Source organism: Lycium ferocissimum, chromosome 3 (genome assembly GCF_029784015.1).
Source record: "Lycium ferocissimum isolate CSIRO_LF1 chromosome 3, AGI_CSIRO_Lferr_CH_V1, whole genome shotgun sequence".
Taxonomy (NCBI): Eukaryota; Viridiplantae; Streptophyta; class Magnoliopsida; order Solanales; family Solanaceae; genus Lycium; species Lycium ferocissimum.
The window spans coordinates 416,381-435,019 of NC_081344.1; the positions used below are offsets into that span (position 1 = coordinate 416,381).

Sequence of the window (18,639 nt, forward strand, 5' to 3'; positions counted from 1 at the left end):
TCCTTAGCGGTAGTGTTAAAATATTTTCCTTTCTTCTTTTATTAAGGATTTAGTATTAAGGGTACGAATACTAGTTTAATTTTAATAGGAGTAACTTTTAAAATAACGGCCAAGATTAATTGTATCCGTTAAAACTTAAAAGAGGTTATGTGCCAACATTTGACTTGAAAACACAGTTTAAGAAAAAAAAGGAATATTTTTATAATTTATGTCAACAATAAATTCTAGATATTTATGTAATTGTAAATCATCTTAGAAAATTAAATTGTTTCTAAATGTAGAAAAGTGATATTCTTTTTGCGATAGAACAAAAAGAAAAATGTATTACATAAATTGAGATAAAAAAAATTCAATTTTCTCATGTCAATACGATAAAAAAATATTGATCAAAATTTACATAGTTCGAATATAAAAAAAAAAAGTCACATATAAATCGAGGCAGGGGTTGTAATATGTAACTTTTAAAATAGTAAACCTTTATTGATAGCATGCTTTAAAATAGGGCTATTTAACGCAAGAAGCGCACTCAAGAAGTCCCCGCCACAACGAAAGCGAAAAAAAAAAAAAAAAACCTTTCCCGCCAAAGCAAAAAACTCACAAAAATCCCCAATTATTCCACCACTGCAGTTACCCATCCATTACAGTAAAATGAAGCATTTTAAACGAACACCGCCGCCACCACCACCACCGTCAGCCACTCAAAGCGGCGCTAAACCGTCAAAACACGTAATACATATAGGCGGCATTCCGGTAGAGTTTCCTTACCAACCCTACGGCACACAATTAGCTTACATGAATCGAGTCATTGTAACACTTGATCGAGCACATAGGGAAGGTAAATCTAACGCGTTGCTCGAATCGCCTACCGGTACTGGAAAATCGCTGTCTCTACTTTGCTCGGCTCTTGCTTGGCAACAGAATTTCAAGTCGAAGAATTTGTATAGCAATTTTGTTCAATCTAAGGCTGATCCGAAAGCCCTAGCTGATCCTATTGGTCATGGCGGTGGATTTATTCCTGAAACGCAGCCTTCAGGTAGTTTATTTCGTTTCACTGTTAAATGACTTGTAAGATAATCAACAATTGAAGTTAGCAGGTGAATCGTTTAATTAGTTGAGGTGCACACAAGCTAGACCAAACACCACAGTTATAAAAGATACTCCCTCCGTCCCAAAAAGTTTGTCTTAGTTTGACTTGTCACAGAGTTTAAGAAATAAAGAAAGACTTTTGAAATGTATCCAAAAAGTTCTTTAAATATTTGTGTGTCGTAAAAACATCTCATAAAGTTAAATTGTTTCTAAATATAGAAAGGTGTCAATCTTTTTGGGACTGACTAAAAAGGAAAGTAAGACAATCTTTTTGGGACAGAGGGAGCAGTAATCAACAATTGAAATGCAGGACATGAAGGTGTTTGACCTTAAGAATTGTGAAATTTGGAAAAAAGTAGTAGGAGTATTTGTTTTCAAGTTGAAACTGGTATTTGGAAATTGGAGTTGTGTTGAGACATGATACAAATTGGAGTTGTGTTGAGACATGATACAAATTGGACTTGTTTTTTGATTTTTGTGAGTGCTTTGGAATTAAAATTGTGAAAACAACTTTTTGGAGTTTTTTGAATTCCGGAAAATTGTAGCAATCGAGGTGCACGCAAGTTTATGCGGATGCTAAGAATATAAAAATAGGGAAACTTACTTAAATGTACCCTTTAGGTGACTAGTATACCAACGTGGCTGAAGTATACACTACTTATACTCTTCGGTTGTACACTTTTGATTCTTGTGGTCTTAAACTAAAGATACGTAGAATGTATCAAAATGTCCTTTAATCTTGTGGTCTTAAATATGCCATATGGAAAGTTGGAAGCTAAAGAGTTGTCAAAAAAGGAAAGAGACATTCTTTTTGAAAAGGACTAAAAAGAAAAGTAAGACAAACAAATCGAAACGGAGGGAGTAATTATTTACAATTGAAATGTAGGACCTGAAGTTGTATATATCAAAGGCAATGGGCCATTTGTGAAATTTATGCTGTGGCAGAGTATCAATTACTAGACGTTTCATTTTCTGTATTTTCAGGGAACCCGGATACAGCACCACCTACTGCAACTAATGGGAAGAGCAAGAAAAAAGTGGCACCTACCATCTTTTATGCCTCGTAAGATTTATATTTTTGACTAGGTTTATAGATCAATATTACTGGATTCTTTGTAAAATTGAACCTTTGGAAGCTTAGAGAGACCCTAAGCTGTGGACCAAGGCAATTAGCGCTTGAATTTAAGAAGCAGCAAACTCTAGGCAAGGGAATTGGTGGAATTTGTGTATTGAAATTCAGGTCATTTCTTTTAATTTTCCAAATGTAAATTCTCCATCAAGCACACTCACACACTAGCACCAAGTAGGTGATTCAAAAAGCTTCACAAAGCATTGCATCTCCAAGGAGGATAAGAACCTTCAAACCATATACTCATATGTTTTGCTTGCACCAAACTATACTAGGTATAAATACTCATTCTTCAATTTGTGTACTGCTATGTGTTTATCTTTGAAGTATCTTTGATTTTCACTGGCCACGTTATGCACGTAGGTACAATTCCTTAATGTTTCTTCACTCTTTCCACGCTGCAGCCTCTCCATGCTGCTAGCATATCTTTTAATGTCCTTGGCACTACCCACATTATAATTTCATATGTTGAATACTGTGGCCTATCATAATTTAGTATACTTGCACCATTGTGACTCTTTCTGCAACTGACAAATATCCTTAGGAGGACACATTCACAACTTTCTCAAGTGATTCGGGAATACAGAAAGACAAGTTATCGGGTCCAAATGGCTATCTTTGGTAGGTTGCCTTTTTCCTTTCAATAAGCTATTATATGCTTTTCCTATCTTAGTCTTCATGTAATCATGCTGATATCTCGGTCATAAAAAGAATACCAATGGCCATCATATGTTGTATAATGAATATAATGGAATTATACAAACAATCATCACACCCTACATGCATATAGATGCAGGCAGATACATGTGTATATGCATATATGCCTTAGGAACTACACATGCTAAAATATTCTTGAATATCCCTACCTAAAGGGCAGCCCGGTGCATTAAGCTCCCGCTGAGCGGGGGATCCGGAGCACATATTGCTAATATATACAATCATATCATTTGAGAACAGATTCTTCATTGGTAATTGGAAAAAAAAAGAAAAAAAAGATAGAAAATGAAGAAAGTTGCATGTGCAGGAGGCTGGAGAACTGAACTGTTAAGGCTCCTTTCACTTACAAACTTTTTTTTTTCTTTGAAAACTGGTAACTTGTATTCCTCAGCATTAAGGGTATGCCGACCACCTCCAAGAAAAGAGCCCACAAGGAGAATCTTAATTACAAAGATTTTAAGAAGTCCACTATGTGTACTTCAGCTTCTATACATTGCTCTTTACACCAAAAACATAAAGTTGCAATACAATTCCATTTGATCTTTTGTATGGAACTAGATCTGCCTACAGAAATTCTTTCAATTCTCTTCTTCCATATATTCCACCAAATACAGGCTGGTATTTTCTCCACCACTTCTTTTGACTCTTACTCCCACCTCTTCTTATCCAGCAGCTTAGTAGATCAGCAGTGTTCTCTGGCATTGTCCATTCCTTCCTAGCCAAACAGATAAAGAGTGCCCAAACTTGTGCGGTTACCTTACAGTGAAGGAACAAATGACTGTTAGTGTCTCTTACAAACTTACCAGTGTTTTTTTTTATTTTTTTTAAAGTGACTATTAGTGTCTGCTGCCTCCTTTCACTTGCAATGTCCTATTGGGTGAAGAATATGCTAAGAAATTTCAGAGTTCCCCTGTGCCTTTGTCTTTTCTTCATCTAATATTTCTTGACTAGTAAAAAGTATCCCATTAAGGAGTTTTGGTTACATGTTCCATTATGTTTTGAGGTGGTCTTTTTTGGCCAAAGGCAATAACAAAACATATTTTAACTGCTACGATAGTATCCATACTTTTCTTTGATGAAACTATAGATAGAAAATGGAAGATAAAATGCTCAGTTGTGATGAGACAATTTGTACATGCTGAACAATGACATGATTAGCATTGATAGACTGTCTCAATTGGTTGCAGGAACGAGTAGTATTCTCTTTATGTGGTTTTGTACATTCCTCAATCCCTTAGCACTTAAGCTAGTTTTCAGGATTAAGTTAAGCTCAAGGTCCATATTTCTTATCATGGTATTAGAGATAGACCTATTTGGGTCCCCATGTTATGTTATCTACAATTTAAATGCACGCAAAAGGAAACTTTTTACAGTGCAGGGGTCCTGTCCCTTGGACGACTTGAGTAACGGTGGAATGACAACTAGGCCATGCACTGGTAGAACCTTGTGAACTAAGCATACTGTGCAATTTGGGGTTTTGGTGGGGGTGGGGTGGGGTGGTTAGAGTGGCCCAAGTTGGAAATTTGTTGTTGTGTCTTTATATATTTTTGGGTAATCTTTACTGCTTGAGCTAGCTTTTGAGATTGAGTTAAGAGGTTCATTTTTCTTAGTAGTCATGGTTGATTACAAATACAACTTTAAAGTCTTATTTGATTTTTTTTTGTTTTTATTTTTATTTTTTTTGTGAAAAAAAAGAAAGATATTTGGGGTAGATTAATTATTAGTGAGAGGGGCGTAGTTGTATGTTTCTTTCAGCTTGAGGTTGTACTTGTTTGCTTACTGTTCATCATCTTTCAGGCTTCACGAAAACATTACTGTACAAATATGAACTTACGAGGTGGAGACAACATTGATGAGAAATGGTGATTTTTCATATGTTCATAAAAATCTGCTTTCCTATCTCTTTTATCCAATGTTATAATGTTATGACTGAAATTGCAGCAAGTTGTTATTAAAGGATCGGGAGGCTGGGTGCTCAGAATTCAAGTTAGTTTGATTTTCAAATGTTTCTATCATCTATTCTTCTCTGGATTGAAAATTGAGATGTTAATCATCTAATTTCTGAACAGAAATTCTCATAAAGTCAAAGGTCATCCATCCCTTCAGAAAGGAGGGTGCCACGAGGCTCATGATATTGAAGATCTTGTTAAAGTTGGACAAATTGTTAAAGGTGACAGTCTCTGTGTAAAACTTACCCATTATTTTCTATGTGAGGAGTGAACTTATCAACAAATTATTATTCAATTTTCAGGCTGCTCATACTTTGCAGCACGTTCCATGGCTGATGATGCGGAGTTAGTGTTCTGTCCATACAGTTATATCATCAATCCAGTTGTCAGGAGAGCAATGGAAGTAGTTATAAAAGGAGCCATCATTATTCTCGATGAAGCCCAGTATGTATCGATATAAACCACTTGTGACATTTGTTGTTTCCCCTAGTGACTTTTTTGTGTAGAAAATTCTGATACTGATAATGACAATTTTAATTATATTACCATATGCCCTTGGAGTATTTGTTAAAAAAGATGATCCTTTTCAAAATAACTGAGCTACAGCCTACAAATGCAGAATTTTGCCTGCTATGAAATGGAAAACTATATTAATTCATATTTAGGTCTAGGGAATGGTCGTTTTGTACATCCTACAACAACTAATACTCTCTCTAATCCAAGTTGATAAGATCTATTTTGCTTATCAATTATTTTCAATTTGATCTATATTCAGAGTTGAAAATAGGCATACATTGTTTCATCTTTTGAAAATAAACTTCAGATATTGAGAAACACTTGAAGAAGTGCTTCATGTTAATTCTTTCCAGTTCAAAATGATGAAGACATCTGTTAAAACTTTTAATTACTGCTCATTTTGTTCGAGGGGAAGTGAAATAAGAGAAATTATTTCGAGACAGTATGCCTAAACACATTTTTAGTATTAGATAAAAGTAATAATGCTTCATGAGAAGTATTGAAGAATGTATGCACCGAAAATTGAAATGGAGTCTACACATATCATTGTTTTGACTATATCATTGTTTTGTTTTGGTTGGTGTGCTATCTGCAGCAATATAGAAGACATGTGTCGTGATGCTGGTAGTGTTGATGTTGAGGAGGATATTTTGCTTCGTAAGCATGGACTAGCTTTTCGTCATGCCCTTTATTAATCTTTTCTTTGGGCCAAATTGAAAGAACACTCTCTACATTTTCCATTTTAGTTCATCTCTTATCAGTTCTTGTTTTCTGGAAGAGTTGCAGATGGAACTTGGGCAACTCACACAATCTGATACAATGACTTACCAACCTTTGGTAGAAATGACACAGGTAAACTAGTGCAAATTTTAAGTTCTGTTGACAGCTTATAGACCTTTTCCATCAATTGGTGTATTCGTGGTTTTTGCAGGACATACTGAATTGGATAGATCGGAAGAAAAATACTTTAGAAAGGCGGGACTTCCAACATTATGCCTCATGGTGAGTTATGGCTTGGTTACCCTTCCTGCTTTAGATGTGAAGTAAACAGGCAAAAACAAACACGGAATGTGAACAGATCAAGTTCTTACTCATCATTATCAAATGTTCGAACATTATATAGATAAAGGAGTATCCATTACTTCTTATAATTAGGCTCTTTTGGATAATTGCAAAAGGTAAAGCGAAAGGATGAGAATTAATCCTTGTGTTTGGACAGTATATTCATTCTGTAAACCTGATGCATACAATGGTATGCAAATGCTTTAGGATGTTGAAGGACTTTATGACTTTCCATCTTGCTGAGGGTAATTCCATTTATCATCTCAGATAGGAAACTATATTTTTCATTTTAAATGATACTTTACCACGCTTTGTAGATCTTAAATTTGCAAAACTTTCTTTAGTGTACTGTGGAGTCGTAGGAAATTGAAAGGGGATATGGAATTACTTCTGTTAGTTTTGAAAACCAACACTTTATCAGTGTTTAGGTTTTCATTTCTTTCCTGACTTAAGTTACATTAATAACTGCTGAAGCTGAATCAGAATTCATAATTATATATGGTGTAAAGCCTTCAAAGTTGATCTTCAACCATATTTGTATATGCAAAAGTAAAGTACAAATATTCTATGATTTGATTATAAATTGTACCTAATCATAATTCAAACAAGATGAAAGCTATTCCGAGTTCTTATTTAACTTTAAGTGACTCAAGGTGCTTCATGCTCAAACATTAGTCCAGGCAATATAGCTTCTACTTGTAATGATTTTTCACATTCTACCTGTACATTTTGTGTGGGTATGTGTATATAGTACTTTGGGCACCTATATATATTTATCTGATCTGCTCCAACCTTTGTAGTTGGACTGGTGACAAGGCCTTGAAAGAGCTACAAGAAGCCAATGTGACAAAGCAGTGCTTTCCCATTTTACAGGAATGTGCTTTGAAGGTAAATACTTGCTGATGCTGGTCTGATTAGTTTTAAAATAATGCACGTGGTTGTTAAGTCCCACATTGGCTGAGGAAATGGGTCATGACCTCCTTATTTGGTCTTGGGCAATCCTCCCCCTATGAGCTAGTTTTTGAGGTTGAGTTTGTCCCAAGATCCATTTCTTCCCATAGTATCAGAGCTAAGACCGGTTGATTGGTCATTTCCTCACATAGTGTCATGTTATCCACTCTCCAGTTGTCCAATCCTGAGTCCTGTTGACAGTGTCCCTGTTCCTTAAGCATCAGGTGTGCGGGGATGTTGTGTCCCACATTGGTTGAGGAAATGATTTGTGGCCTCCTTGTATGGTCTTGGCAATCATCCACAGTTTGCTTTAAGGTTGAGTTAGGTCCAAGGTCCATTTTTTCACAGTGGAGTGTTATATGAGGACAAGTATAATTATCCTAATCATTGATCTTGCTCTCACCCTAATCTCTCATCATTTTTTCTTTCCCTGAAGGCCATCAAAGCCGCATCTGAAGCTGAGCCAGAGACAGATCATTTGAGTGGCATGGCAGCATCTGTATTAGAAGGCACTGCATCTTATTTCTAATTCTAAATGCTAAACTTGTCTTTTAAAGGAACTTTATATATATTGACAATTATGAGTATCATTCAGGACTATTCTCCTCACTTAATTACTTCTTCTCGGGAGATGGGCTTCATTTGTGTGATTACCAGCTAGCTTTACAACGCTATGTCAAGAAAAGTCCCGGTAAGTACTGATATCCGTGAGGAAGATGCTGCTTATTGTTCCTGTCTTCAGGTACATGAGGTCTCCATTTGATCTTATTAGACTAAATTGCATAGATCATTTAACACATATTGCTGACAAAATTAATCAACGCAGTTACAGATATTTGTTATGAATTGTAACAAGAAATGCTCCTGCAAAGATAGATTTTTGTAATAAGTACGTTGAAATGTTCTTTCTTCAAAAGAACTTGGTATTCTGAATTCTTTTGCAGTGCCTAAAGGATCTGAGGGTTTACTGAAATTTCCTGATTGCTAAAACGAGTAGAGGTACTTGGTAATTCTGGTCTGTTTCTTTCTGGTTCTGTTCAGTTAAAGGAGGTGAAAGCCCTTTAACTCCATCCTTGGAACACACGAGAAGGAAATCAGATAAACATTTTTATGCTTCAGACATGCCTATGTAATCTGAAGCACCTCAAGCCTCATGCACCACAAAAAAGAATAAAAAAGTTAGAAAGAAAGGAAGAGAAAGGATGTTTTTATTTGCTTGCGACATGAAGACTGCCACTGATGAAATTCTACCGAATATAGAGATCTAATTCATTTCTTGATAGTTAATTTGATTATGCTATTATTCCTCTATGAATATGCAGGAACTGCTGTTGGTAGCTGGACACATGCTTTTAGTTTGTGGTGCTTAAATCCAGCCGTTGTGTTCAATGAAATTGCTGATTCTTGTCTATCAGTGATTCTAACATCAGGGTATGTGCAATATCAAACAGCCCATGGCTACTTCATTCAAGCATTAATCCTTGGTGGTGTTTGGAAGATTTAGACTATTCCTTTTTTGCTTGGGTCCAATTTGAAGCAAACTTAATGACTTGTTGAGCAAAACGTTCAGGTCAATGGTGTATGGTTCAGTTTCATGAATAATTAACATATGCTAAATGTTTCTTGTCTCTGTTTTCTTTGCTTGTTTGTGAGCTATTGTTGCACATCCATATTTTTGCCTTCTCCTGCCCTTGTACTTGTGACACCTCCTGAAAGACAATTTTGAAAAGCTGCTGCTGTTGAAGTTCCAGTTTCTTCTTAGCTGTTGTGCCTCATTACTTATTTTATGACAGGACTCTATCACCAATGGATTCATTTTCCTCTGAACTTGGCGTTACTTTTGGTACTTCTCTGGAAGCTCCACATGTCATAGACGTTGAATCACAGGTATTTTAACATTTGTCATTGTTTTGGGATCTGCTGGAGTTTGAGTTTTAATTTATAGATGAACTCAACGCCAGTCCATGAATTGCAGTTATGGGCTGCTGTAATCTCAAGAGGACCAAGAAATTATCCGTTGAATGCAAGCTTCAAAACAGCTGATTCATATGCTTTTCAGGTATTATGTGACATTTATGCTAAGTTTTCATTTGTCAATACGCATTTCCCTGTCTAATATTCCAGTATTCTTCGTGAAGGATGCACTTGGCTCATCTTTAGAGGAAATATGCAAGATTGTTCCAGATGGTTGTCTTGTATTCTTTCCTAGCTATAAGCTAATGGAGAAACTAAGCAGCCGCTGGAAAGAAACAGGTCAATGGGCCCGTCTTAATGCTCGAAAGCCCCTTTTTGTTGGTAAGAAACATTAAGTCCATCCTTTGAACATCAGTAAGATATTTGCCCATAAACAGGAAGCAAGAGAGTAATGGTTATCCGAACTATTCATTGTATGCTTTTCCAATGACGCATTGGAAATTGATCATACTAGCCAATTGTTGATCTTTACTGATGCAGTTAATTTTTCCTTTGATGGATCTTTACTGGTGCAGTTAATTTTTTCTTTGATGGATCTTTACTGGTGCAATTAATTCTCTCTTTGATGGCTTTGTTTTTGTTTAGAGCCAAGAGGGGGTCAAGAAGAATTTGAATTAGTTTTGAATGGTTACTACAGTTCTATTAACCAAAGGGATAAACTAGTGACGGGAAGAAAGAAAAAGGCAAAAAAGTCTGCTCTTAGCGACAGTAATCCACATGAGGTTTCAGATGAAAACAAGAAAGAGGGAGCTGCTTTTCTTGCTGTTTGCCGAGGAAAGGTATATCAGGGTTAATTCCACCTGTCAAATTGTATGATATTTCTAGTATTTGAATCATCATAAATGGCTATCTTGTGGAAGTTCAGTCCCACTACACTGTCCGGTCCAACTGCCCACATGGAGCTAATCACAATCCATCCTGCTCTTCTATGCTCTAAGTTGTTGCAATATGTAATTGCCTAATTTACAGTGTTCCTGTCAAATTGTATGATATTTCTAGTATTTGAATCATCATAAATGGCTATCTTGTGGAAGTTCAGTCCCACTACACAGTCTGGTCCAACTGCCCACATGGAGCTAATCACAATCCATCCTTCTCTTCTATGCTCTAAGTTGTTTTTTGGTAAAGATTCTATGCTCTAAGTTGTTGCAATATGTAATTGCCTAATTTACAATGTTCAACTTACAATCTTATTTTTGCATTTGACATGACTTGCAAAATTCCAATATGACTTGAATACAACTGTTTTTAAATAGTTAAAAAACAAGTCGCAAGAGAATAAGAAAAGAGTTGGGACTAACAAGAAAGGATTTGTTAATTGTTAGATATATAATTAAGTAAATAAAAGTGTGCTCTATAGCTTACACTTTTAGATGGGATGGTCACACTTCAATATGGTCTCAGAGAAGGCAAAGGTCGTGGGTTCAAATCTCATTGCCACCCATTATCAGAATGAATTTTCATGTGCTTTGACTCATGAAATAGAATCAAGCCCACACGTGAAAGGGCGTGTTAGGGATATTAAGTAAATAAAACTGTAATTTCTACCAACTTAAGCTTTTAGTTGAGATGGTCACACACTTCAATATAAATCATGAATACTTCCGGTCTTCCTCAACTCTTAAAACTTTTAGAATATTGAGAAAGGTTTTAATTTGAAGAATTTATTGATTCATATTTACTCAGTTTAGGTTTATTAATTTGTGTAATGGAGGAGTTGCAGCACTTTTGCGGCGTATTGACATTGATTTGGAATTTCATAGGGGTTAATAACCTTTCTGATGCCACATAAAATGGTGCCATTTTGGAGCTTGACCACCCTTCCCTGCATTAAGCAATATGGTTTGTGAAGTTCCTACTATTGGATGCTTTATATCTGTTTTTTTCTAAAATAATCTGGAAGTATAAACATGTAGCTTTGCAGCCTTAATCTCCTTGAATAGAAGCCATTACACGGTAGATAGTGAATAACTTAAAGGCTCTGTTACTGTAATCTCTAGAGTTTTCGAAAATTCAATTTTCCAGGAAAATACTTTCTATGGATAGACTAGCAAACAGACTTTCATCCATACAGTTCTGCAACGAATCCTTTGTAGGAAGTGCTTAAAAAGGGATTTTAACATTCATGTCAACAATGACTTGTCTAGGTACTTCACTGAAGAGTCCCCCGTCTGTGATTAAATAGTACTTTTGCAGCAGAATCAAATGAGGATGTTATTTAGAATTGTGTTGTTTTTATTTATGAATACGCTCGTGGGCACTTTGTGCTATGCATACTTTATTAGCTTCAACATCCATCTTCATTATATTTCTTTCTCCACATTAGAAAGCAAAGAAAATACAACTTTGGCCACTTAGTTTTGTCTGTAAGACTATTCAAGCTTGAAAAGATTGGATATCTGAATATGCAAGTGGTTTTTGCAGGTTTCTGAAGGCATAGACTTTTCTGATGAGAAGGCTCGTGTAGTCGTATCCTTTTTCCTCTCTTTGAATTATGTTACTATTTGTCTTCCTGGAATCTGATAAAGAATGGCAGAAATTGTGGAAGCAAATCCTGATATTCTTATGTGGAATCTTTTAGTGGCAATTCGTTTTTATATTGCAAGTATATTTGCATGGGCTTTTAGTTCCACAGTTTTCGGTTGTTGTGATTATTTTCTTAACTAAAATTAGATAGTTGTAGGCATTCCCTTTCCAAACATGTAAGAAATCTCTCTTCATTTGAATTTCTATTGGTTCATATACGTTCCAGTGACTAATATGGGGCTCATTGTCCATCAGAAATGATATTCAAGTCGATCTTAAGAAGAAGTTCAATAATACTTATAAGTCATCCAAAAATCTTCTGAGTGGGGGTGAGTGGTATTGCAATCAAGCCTTCAGAGCTCTTAACCAGGCTACAGGTAGGAGATGCCTCTGGTAACTTTCTAAACATCTCCATGTTTGAGAGTTCTATTTTTTTTTTTTTTTAATCACATATATGGCAATTAGCAAGAGAATATTCTGTGACTCAAACAAAATTGATAGCAAAAGCGTATATCAGTATATCACAGATTCTTCAACTTGGTGTTTGTTGTAGACCATCGTATCATGGCTTTATCTTTGTGACCATCCTTAGTTGTTGCAGTTGCGGACTTGCAGCTGGTGGATCCTCCTCCACTGGGCTACAACTTCATAAGTATTCATTGCGCTGCATTCTTAAATCAAAAGCATTTGAAAAGCTCTGGTAATATTAGAAAGACATTTCATCTAATGACCTCATTATATAAGATGCATAATAATAATAATTATTTAAGCAATAACTTCTAATTTAAGTACATTAGTCCATGGAGCTCAACTAAGCTTATTCTGATTAGGAACTAGGAAGTATAGTCTTGTTATGCAAGCTTAACTTGCCTGGGTTGTCCTTAATATTACGGTGTCGTAATCACATTGAAGTGCCAAAAAGATATAGGAATCGTGCTGGAGTCATTTACAAGAAATTGATTTGGTCGCTCTTTGTTTATCTTAGACGGTAGCCATCAACTTGTACTATTACCATATCTTTCTTTTATGCTCATGAGTGCCTTGGAAAAGCCTTGGCTCTATTCCAATTCCAAGAAGCCCTCATTAAGTAGATAATAAAAGCTTCTTAAATCATTACCCAAAGGAGGCACAACTCACCATCCTCTTCCACTGATTGAAGAATCAAACATAATTCATAAATGATCCGCAGAGATTTACCTGTTAGTGAGATGTAACTTAGGAAACAACTGGAATAGAGTCAAACGTCAGCGTAGAGTTCAGGCTTCTTCCAAAATAAAACAGCAAAACATTTATTTTGCTTAATCTGATGGGGGAAATACTATATTCACCAAGCTACGATGATGAAAATGAAAGCGAAAAGGAACAGATAATATGAGTATCTGCTAAGCTAAAAAAGAGGCTATTCTTTTAGTTGATATAATGATTTACTTTCAACAACAACAACCCAGTGAAATCCCACAACGTGGGGTCTGGGGAGGGTAGAGTGTATGCAGACCTTACTCCTACCAAGGTAAGAATATAATGATTTGCTTTCACGAGTCAAATTTGTTATCACAAAAGAACTCAGATTCACATAGTTATTAAAAAAAGAAAAAAAACTAACCATAATCTGATTGTTGACTTTTGCACAAACTCAGTTTGATCTGCACTCATTTTCTCTGAAACATCCTCTTGAACGAGGACATATTTCTGTACATGTACACTTGTGTCTTGGTCATGTGTCTATCGACAAGTTTTTATTTTCCCCATTTAATGTTATATGCTTAGAATCATCTCTACGAGTAAAATATTTTGCAAAGAATTGCTTCATAGCCTGCCTAGCTTTTTAGGATACAAGTACAACGTAAAGCTACAAAAGTGACTTGAATAGTATTTTTTTAACCAAACAGACAGCTTGCCAGAAATGCTAATTTAAGTGAAGAGTGATGTCATATAAGATCATGCATATAGATTCAAGAGGCAACTAATGCGTGCAATGAATTAAAAAGGTATTAAAGCACCACATATGGGATATGCAAGTATGGAACAAAATAAGGGAATGGACCTTAAAAAGTTTGGAGTAATGTATCACATTCTAGAGTTTTTACAACGAGAGACTTCACTTAGTTATCACTAACTGAAATTGAGAGAAATTGTGCTCTACCATGCTTATTCCCCTTTCATCCATTTCTAGACCCCTTCACAATTATTCCCCTTTCATCCATTTCTAGACCCCTTCACGCTTATTCCTTTCATCCATTTTTAGACCTCTTGACACTTATTCTCCTTTCATCCATTTCTAGACCCCCAATAGCCATATATGTCTTAGTCATTAAAGACTTCCCAAAGACAGTTTATCTTTGTTGTATGATTAGTTTGTAATCCACCAAATTTTTTTATTGATGTTAACGTATTGGTTCTGATATAAATGCTTTTTTCTATGTAGGTCGTTGCATTCGCCATAAATTTGACTATGGAGCTGTGATCTTTTTAGGTACTTACACTATTCTCTTCTTTGATTGCATAAACGAGAAAAAGAAGAGATTTTTTCTTTGCTAAATTGTTGAGTAGGCTCATAAAACGCAGCTCCTTATATTGGAGTTTTGTTTACTAGAGAAAAAGAAAAATGTAGGATTCCTTAGTGCCACATAAAAACTTTTAAGTGCTCATACTTTGTACTTAGATATGTATAATGAACCTGGGCACATTCTAACCTTTTTCTTGTTTATTATTATCTAAAATTATTTTTGACAATATTTGATTAACTTAGAAGAAGTAGATTTAACATGTTATATTAGTAAATGGAAATTGTTTCTACCATGTAGAGAAATGATCTTTAGTAGATCTCGATGTGACATCACAATTTTCATGTTATGCCATATAGGAAACAAGTAATGTAACATCTTTTTGAGATAGACTATTTTAGGGCTTTTTGTTTTTTCTTCAGACTGAGTATTTCAATCATTCATCTTATGACAAACAGTGTTATGTTAAATTGTTAGTCATTATGGATGTTAAGTAAATTTGATCCCTATTATCTACAGAAGTATCATGGTACATCACCAGAGTTAACTAGCAGGTAATAGCAATGATATCTATTACAGTGTATAAATATAAAAGTATCTTGTTGTCAGTAATCTCAAATGACGAATAGAACTCTCTCCCCCTCTTCCTTTCCACCCTTTTGAGTACTAATTGATTACAGTTTGGTGCATTATTTTGAGAAAGAATGCATCAATGTCTTTAATGGTTTTGAATAATTTGATGATTTTCATTATCTTTCATCTTCTTGCATGTAGATGAGCGTTTCTGTGAGGCAAGGAATAGAGCTTATATTTCAAAGTGGGTGCGGAATTCAATAAGACACTACAACAGCTTTGACAAGTCAATAGAAGAACTGAAATCCTTTTTCCGAGATGTCAAAGTACTCATTGCCAACCTTTAATTATCATGGCAGAGTGCATTGACTTTGTTGAAGTTTTCCCAATATTTTTCTCTTTTTGATTCTTTTAAGTTATTAAATTTAAATCTTTTTTAACGTTAAACAGGAGCGTGTTGGCAAGGCAGCCAGTTCCTTACAAAGTTCTGTTATTGATATTGAAGAAAATGCTTCTGTTACTAAGAGCGTAAGAACCAGGCAGAAAAATCAGAAGTTGAGCACTTCTGATGTGAAAGGGCTTAAGGAAGAAGAAAATGGTGCATTGATTAGTCAAAAAGCTCCTCTCCTATGTCAATCTTCACGTAATGATACCATGTATAATACATCCTCCACTAAAATGAGAGTTGATGCCCCACATTTGATGTTAAGTGATGACGAGGATTCTGATGGTCGCAGAAGGTACATCGATTTGGAATGTGATTCAGAAAAATCATCTAGGTGAAACATGGATTTTTAATGTGTTATATCTGCGAATTACATTCTTTTCATTCAATTTTAAAACTTATGCATCTTGAGCCCGCTACTAGACATTACTTTTGCATTGTTATTTTTGTGACGCTGAATTTCCAATTTGCAGGTTCTCTGGAGATCCATTGATGGTTTCACACCCCGCTGACCCTGAATTAACCATTGTAAAAGAAACTCCTGCTACTGATAACATTATTCACATTTCTAGTCCTCAATCCTTCTCCAAGGATGAATATTCTTGCTCAACCATTATTCAAGAATCTGGTAATCTTTCAGATCATTTGGCAAATCATCCTATAACTCAACAAAATACTGAGTTGGGTTGTAAATCTCCCTGTTTGATGATTACTCCTCAAAAAGATGTTTATGGAAAAGCAAACATGATATCATTTGATGTTGAATCATCAATTAACTCAAGCGTCAATTCACATGTGGGGAAAAGGATAAAATGTTTGGATTTGTCATCCATAAGTCATCTCCATGCAGAAGAATTTGATACTCAGATGACCAAGACTCCTATACATGATAGTTCTACATGCAGATCAAGGAAGATCAAAGATGCGAACCAGAGGATTGATTCTGGTTGCAGAATTGTTCAGTTAGACAAGGAATTGGAAAAGTCCAAATTTCCTGGGTCACCAGTCCTGAATTACTGTGAGACATCAGTTGTGCAGTCTAAACTTGCTATGGACGAAAGACTACAAATATTTTGCTCACTTTGCAATAATCCATTGGGGCTACCTGAGAATAATTTATTTGTTATGTGCTCACGAACTTCGTCAACAAAAACTCACTTGAAATCTCTTTGGAAGGGTCAAACAGAAGCCCCTGATCCGAGCAGACATAATATACCTATTCTCATAGCTAACTTTTCATCTGTTGATCAACGCATCTATGAAAGAACCAGTGATAGCTTATCTGTTCAGGGGATTTGGTGCAAAGAAGATGGTTGTGTTTTCAAAACTATTTTCTGCCCCTTTTGTGTAAATTCCAGGCACTGTCTTGGTGCACAGGTCATGGCTACTGATGCGTCTAATGTCCAGTTACTAAATAAGGTATTAATCTTTCAGCCACTACAGTACTGGTTGCAGGTTTTTACTGGATCAATTTCTATCCTAAAACTTGACCATTTTCATACTAAGATATTCTCCATTTGCACCATTTGTTTTCTGTGAAGGTGCTGCTTTATTGTAATTGCTTGGTGATAAAGGAGCCTGAAGCATCAAGAAAGGTCAGTCAGTCCTTTGCTCATTCCTTGGGGACAAGTGACCTAGAAAGTGTAAAATTGTAGTAGGGCAGGCATCTCATATGCATGTGAAATATCTAAGCAGAGTCAAGAATCATGTAATCTGTTTGTCGATAGGTCAATTGCAACATGGCTTAGATAGTGGTCCTGCAGATCAATGGATAATCCATGATGCTGCCTGTGAGCTAATATAATTCTTAATCATTAACCTCTAAACCTGATATCCTAATTTGTCCTCTACTTGAAAGTGATTGGCCCAACCACCAACAGAATACCTGTAAATAGACCATCCAAGTTTCCATTATCTCAATTCTGTTACCGATCGATTATTGTGACGTCCTTAAAGATCTTGTACTGGCATATACATTATTTGATCCAGAGTCTTGGATTAATCCTATTAAATTTGTGTTGTACCTTCTTTTCCTTCTCCCTTACTGATGTTGCTATTTGCCTTTATAAACTCAATTTAGGAATTATCTCCATCCAGCAATTCAAGCTCTGACAGAGGAGGTCTTAATTCCATTGAGAGTTTCACATTTACTCCTCAGCAGCAGAATGGAGGATGGAGAACTACAAAATCCAAGGTTAGAACATATATTTGGATATAGTTTTGACATTGTTAACCTAATATATATATTCATTGAATAAATTTATCATGCAGATGCGATTACCAAAGCGGAGCATCTCATCAAGTGCACAGAGGTGATGCAGAATGAGTTTGGAGATTTCACTAAATGGATGACGTTCTGAAAATGCTACCACATTATAAGACAACAGTTTCCAGGAGAGATCATAAGTCAAAATGGCTCAGAAGTCACTGAGAAGATGAAGTTTTTCAGAAGCGTGGATGCCTATGCAGTTCGATACAAGATACCGCAGTCAGTGATGCTGCAATTTGTTTGCAGTTTCTGCATTTATATTGATAGGAGATAGTGATCAATCTTCTAGTCAACGAGTGTACATATTGGTCGGATATGCAGAAACTTTTACGTGAAATTTTCATATAATTTATAAAAAATGTGTAAAAATGAAACATCTTGTTAATGGCGTTAAGTCTTTTTACGAAAAATGGTATATGCATTTATTGTTACCTTTCTCGCCACATGCTTCGCATGTGTATGCCAAATCACTTAATGTGCTTGATTTTGTGATAATATTAATATTATGAAATCAAAATTTTTGAGTGAATAACTAAAAATAAAAGAATAAAGTACAAGCTTTTGCAGATGACCAATAATCGCGGTGTCGTGCTTGTTCGTCAAGGTTAGAAGGTTCTGCCCAAAAGCTGACTTACTGGGAGCAATATAACAAATAAGCCATGGAACTTACTTCACTTGTATCTTTCTTTTTTCATCACTATCAAGTAAAGCACCACATACAGCAACATGTATCTGCAAGCATCTGCACTTGCAATATCATACATAACCGGTACAAATTGCTATGAGCCAAGATTATATATAATGAAGGTGAAAAAAGTATAACAGACGAAAGGCCTTATGTGGGGTTTACTTAAAAAAGAATTTACAATATAAACTTGAAGAATGGTGTGTTGGGTCAACGAAGATCCATAGCCATAAAAAAACAAGCATAATGAAGA

At 35.5% G+C, this 18,639-nt stretch overlaps 1 protein-coding gene across 1 annotated transcript; it reads left to right on the forward strand.

The window, feature by feature from the left end:
* The first annotated feature begins 495 nt into the window (after nt 1-495).
* LOC132049096 (uncharacterized) lies at nt 496-18,075 on the forward strand. The gene is made up of 28 exons (XM_059439762.1): nt 496-1,033; nt 2,071-2,149; nt 2,760-2,834; nt 4,729-4,794; nt 4,874-4,918; nt 5,002-5,102; nt 5,184-5,325; nt 5,993-6,054; nt 6,176-6,249; nt 6,329-6,399; nt 7,260-7,347; nt 7,847-7,919; nt 8,006-8,101; nt 8,733-8,841; nt 9,204-9,297; nt 9,386-9,469; nt 9,549-9,705; nt 9,970-10,163; nt 11,809-11,853; nt 12,058-12,086; nt 12,166-12,287; nt 14,336-14,383; nt 15,189-15,313; nt 15,438-15,766; nt 15,906-16,851; nt 16,974-17,027; nt 17,513-17,626; nt 17,704-18,075. The coding sequence occupies exons 1-28, from the start codon at nt 649-651 to the stop codon at nt 17,746-17,748; spliced, it is 3,852 nt and encodes a 1,283-aa protein (XP_059295745.1). The 5' UTR covers nt 496-648; the 3' UTR covers nt 17,749-18,075.
* Nucleotides 18,076-18,639: the final 564 nt, after the last annotated feature.